Source organism: Capsella rubella, unplaced genomic scaffold (assembly GCF_000375325.1).
Source record: "Capsella rubella cultivar Monte Gargano unplaced genomic scaffold, Caprub1_0 scaffold_6, whole genome shotgun sequence".
In the NCBI taxonomy this organism is placed as follows: domain Eukaryota; kingdom Viridiplantae; phylum Streptophyta; class Magnoliopsida; order Brassicales; family Brassicaceae; genus Capsella; species Capsella rubella.
Window position 1 is genome coordinate 12,672,220 of NW_006238918.1, and position 3,936 is coordinate 12,676,155.

General features: G+C 34.9%; 3 protein-coding genes across 3 annotated transcripts; 2 read left to right on the forward strand and 1 right to left on the reverse strand.

Annotated features, from left to right (window-relative positions):
• The first annotated feature begins 1,530 nt into the window (after positions 1 to 1,530).
• Positions 1,531 to 2,138, forward strand: LOC111830141. Its single transcript, XM_023781509.1, has one exon. It carries the CDS (start codon positions 1,562 to 1,564, stop codon positions 1,982 to 1,984), a length of 423 nt encoding a protein of 140 aa, XP_023637277.1. The 5' UTR covers positions 1,531 to 1,561; the 3' UTR covers positions 1,985 to 2,138.
• A 389-nt stretch (positions 2,139 to 2,527) lies between these two features.
• Positions 2,528 to 2,800, reverse strand: LOC111830177. The gene is given in 1 exon segment (XM_023781660.1): positions 2,528 to 2,800. A coding segment is annotated over 1 exon segment (171 nt). The 3' UTR covers positions 2,528 to 2,629.
• Positions 2,801 to 3,648, forward strand: LOC17881909 (ATP synthase subunit delta, chloroplastic). Its single transcript, XM_023781659.1, has one exon. The coding sequence runs from the start codon at positions 2,878 to 2,880 to the stop codon at positions 3,580 to 3,582; it is 705 nt and encodes a 234-aa protein (XP_023637427.1). The 5' UTR covers positions 2,801 to 2,877; the 3' UTR covers positions 3,583 to 3,648.
• The last annotated feature ends 288 nt before the right edge of the window (positions 3,649 to 3,936 follow it).

The window sequence follows — 3,936 nt, forward strand, 5'->3', positions numbered from 1 at the left end:
GGAGATTACGTTGATCTGGAACTATAAGAAGACTTGAGTCTTCATCACCAATCCAAGAGTACACAGGAACTTTGGGATCGTTGTTTGGAGTTAAATCCAAGAAAATATGGGTGTTGCTTCGGGGACAAGTAACTGAAAAAGTCTGTTAACCCAAAACCCTAAAATCCAGTTCCTGAGTTGAGTTTTTTTTTTATGTTGTTTCCCCCTCTAAAAGCCCAATTGTTTTGTCTTCTATCTATAACTGTGATGAATAAATTCAATATTTTTTAAATAATAGGGTAAACATATTCTTCGATTTTTCTTCATCAAGACTCAAGAGGATACAATAGAATATATGAAAATTAAAAATTTCAAGAGTCAGTAGCTAAATCTTTTGTATTTGAGAGCTTTGAAGTTAACATATATAAATATATACTCTGGCAATTATAACATCAATTAAAATGTTTAACATGAATTAAAGTCCAAGTTTTATAAGTTTAGAAAATGTAAACACATATTTTGTGTGATAGGGAGTTTACTCATCTAAGTGTTTAGGAAATCTGGAAATATTTTAATGAGTAAGTTAATCTAAGAACATAAACAAGGTGATAAGTCAAGTTTCATCATTTGATCGGACCAGCTTTGATGCTCGGGTTTTGTTGGATGTCATGTACAGAAGACCATTTCGTAGGTTGCTTTGCTTGACAGGTAGCTTTGGATGGTCGGCACATATGGATGTAAGCCTAAACTTTGATGAAAGATCTCAAACCAGTCTTTGTAACCGATCCTCCGATGGAGTTTCACATAAATGTAGTCTCGACGGGCACATATCGGCCAGAGACAGTTAAGAGTTGTTCGAACTTGATCATCATATTGGTTATGTCCTTCGGATAAAAGATTAGCCGTGGGTAGTATTTACCGGTCTTGCGACTATATATTGATCCGACCCTAGTGGCTAGTCCATTTGATTTTTTTGATAGACTTATTTGGATACTAAAATGCTTGACACTCATTCACAAGCCTAATTAGTTAGCTTCAAAAATAGGATTATTATGTTCTTTATGTCAATAATATATAGGGAAAAATATCATTAAATACATGAACTGAGTCATTTCGGCCAAGTACAAGATGATACCAAGATTAACGCCTAACTAACACATGTTAATTGTTCAGTTATCGGACTTACGACATGTTGTTTTTGTCTTGGTCAACTTTGTTTCATGTTTTAAACGGTACGTCAATGTCTATGTATGATTTAAATAGCATGCCTGAAATTTGATGGTTTAATTGGCGGAAATTACTCGATTCATGTATTAATGACATTTTTCCGATAATATATATGATCATGTTTAAGGTTTTATATTCACAAAAAAATGTGCTTAGACTATTGATTTGAAATCTTGGTATAGACTATTAGTTATGTGTCAACATATTATCTAGTTAATGTATTGATATATTTCTCTTGCAAGAAACGCAAATGTATCCTAATAAATGTCTGTGCATCTAGTGTTTGTATATATATAGAGCCCTTGATGTGGGAAGAACACAACATAACTCACCACAAAACAAAGAATTCAAAAAAATGAATCCCACAAAGTTTTTTGTACTTCTTTTGATTGAATTTGTGTGTGTACATGTTGGTGTCGAAGGAGTAGTTTCTAAAGTAGCAAACTTAGACATCTCAAACCACAAAACTTCTAATGACATTGGAGTTCAGCTTTCTGTTATTGTCAAAACTACTGCATCTGGTTCAGGTACTCCTCCTGGTACTAAAGCTGATGCTACCGCAAGTCCTTGCGGTCCTAAAAGCCATGTAGACGTAAGTGGCTCCGAGGGAAGTAGTGGATTTGTCTCAGTGGATAGTCCCAATGCATATGGTGATTCTAGAAGTAGTGCTTCTGGTGAAGGTAATACCAATGCTGTAGCAAGACCTGATGGTGCCACTGCTAATGGCAACGACATGGCACGTAGTAATAGCTTTGTCCACGGCAAGATCTTCCCTTGAGCATGACATGATCATGCCCATTGCCTCAACGAAGAACATTACAATCTCTTATGTATTGATTTAGAAAACTAAAAGATTGTCCCTTTTATGTGTTAAATAAAATAAATCCAAAATTATACAGTAAAACCTCTATAAAATAATAATGTTGGGACCATGAAATTCTGTTAATTTATAGAGGTATTAGTTTATCGATAAATTAATAATTAATAATTTATAGAGATATTTTCTAATTTGATAAGTTTAAAAAACTATATACATCAAAAATAAGATTTAGTTAGAATCAATTACAACAAAAACAATATAATAGTCATATTTCACTAAAACTTTTACATGTATATAGATATATATTAATAATTTTATGTCATTATTAATTTATACTATTATTGGGATCATCTATTTATAAAATATTTTCAAAAATATTATTAATCTTATTATTTTATGGAAATATGTTTAAAATTACATTGATCACAACTTGGGACCGGAAAATTTTATTAATTTGTAGAGATTATTAATTTATCAAATATTAATTTATAGAGGCTTTACTGTATATTGTTAATACAAATTTGTGACATACACAAAAATTTGGATAACTAGAATAATCAAATCTACATTAAAATTCAATAAGGAACACAGATATTTAACCTATCAAACCCCTCCACGTGTCGACTCCTCACTCATTCTCAAACCACAGCCTAATCCTTCTGAAAACTCCACACAAGATAAACCTTCTAATCTCAACCGTTAATCTAACAACAATCCAAAATCTCAACCGTTCATTCTCATCTTCCTCAAAAACCTTACCTTCTTCTTCATCATCACCTCTCCACCTCTATCGTCTTCGAGAAACCACAAAATCTCTCTCTCTTCTCTCTTCTCTCTCTCTCTTCACAGCAATGGCGTCTCTACAGAAAACTCTATTCTCTCTCCAATCAAAACTCCCACCATCCTCCTTCCAAATCGCCAGATCTCTCCCCATGAGAAAAACCATCCCGATCCGAACCAACGGCGGATCCTCCGCCGCCGGAGCGAGAATGTCAGCCTCCGCAGCGTCAAGCTACGCGATGGCGTTAGCCGACGTCGCGAAAAGAAACGACTCAATGGAATCAACAGTCACAGACATCGAGAAACTCGAACAAGTCTTCTCAGATCCACAGGTACTTAACTTCTTCGCGAATCCAACGATCACCGTCGAGAAGAAACGCCAAGTCATCGACGACATCGTGAAATCGTCGTCTCTCCAATCTCACACATCCAACTTCCTCAACGTCCTCGTCGACGCGAACCGGATCAACATCGTGACGGAGATCGTCAAGGAGTTCGAGCTCGTGTACAACAAGTTAACGGATACGCAGCTCGCGGAGGTTAGGTCGGTGGTGAAGCTTGAGCCGCCGCAGTTAGCTCAGATCGCGAAACAGGTTCAGAAGTTAACCGGAGCTAAGAATGTGAGGGTTAAGACGGTTATTGATGCGAGTCTTGTAGCCGGTTTTACAATCCGGTATGGTGATTCCGGTTCAAAGCTTATTGATATGAGTGTTAAGAAGCAGCTTGAAGATATTGCTCAACAGCTTGAACTTGGTGAGATTCAATTAGCTACTTGAAATTAAAAAAAAAAAAATTGTATAAGAGAACAAATTGTGCAATTTTAATTTTTTTTTTTGTCTCCTCTTCTTCTTTCTTATATTTTGATCAAATCGTATAATATACTGATTATATAATAATTCTGAGTTTATTATTATTATTATCTTTTGTAATTGTTGTTTATGTCTATAGCCATTTTGAAATTGTCGTAACAATGCATCGAATTTGAATAGAAACGTTACATTTCGGCTATGTTAAAATTGCTTCTGAATTTGTTGGATATACAATTGCATGTTGAATTGTGTTTAGTGTGACCATTTTGAGGATATGAAGTGTAAATTTTAGTTCCATGAGTTTTAGTGTTGATTGAGCAA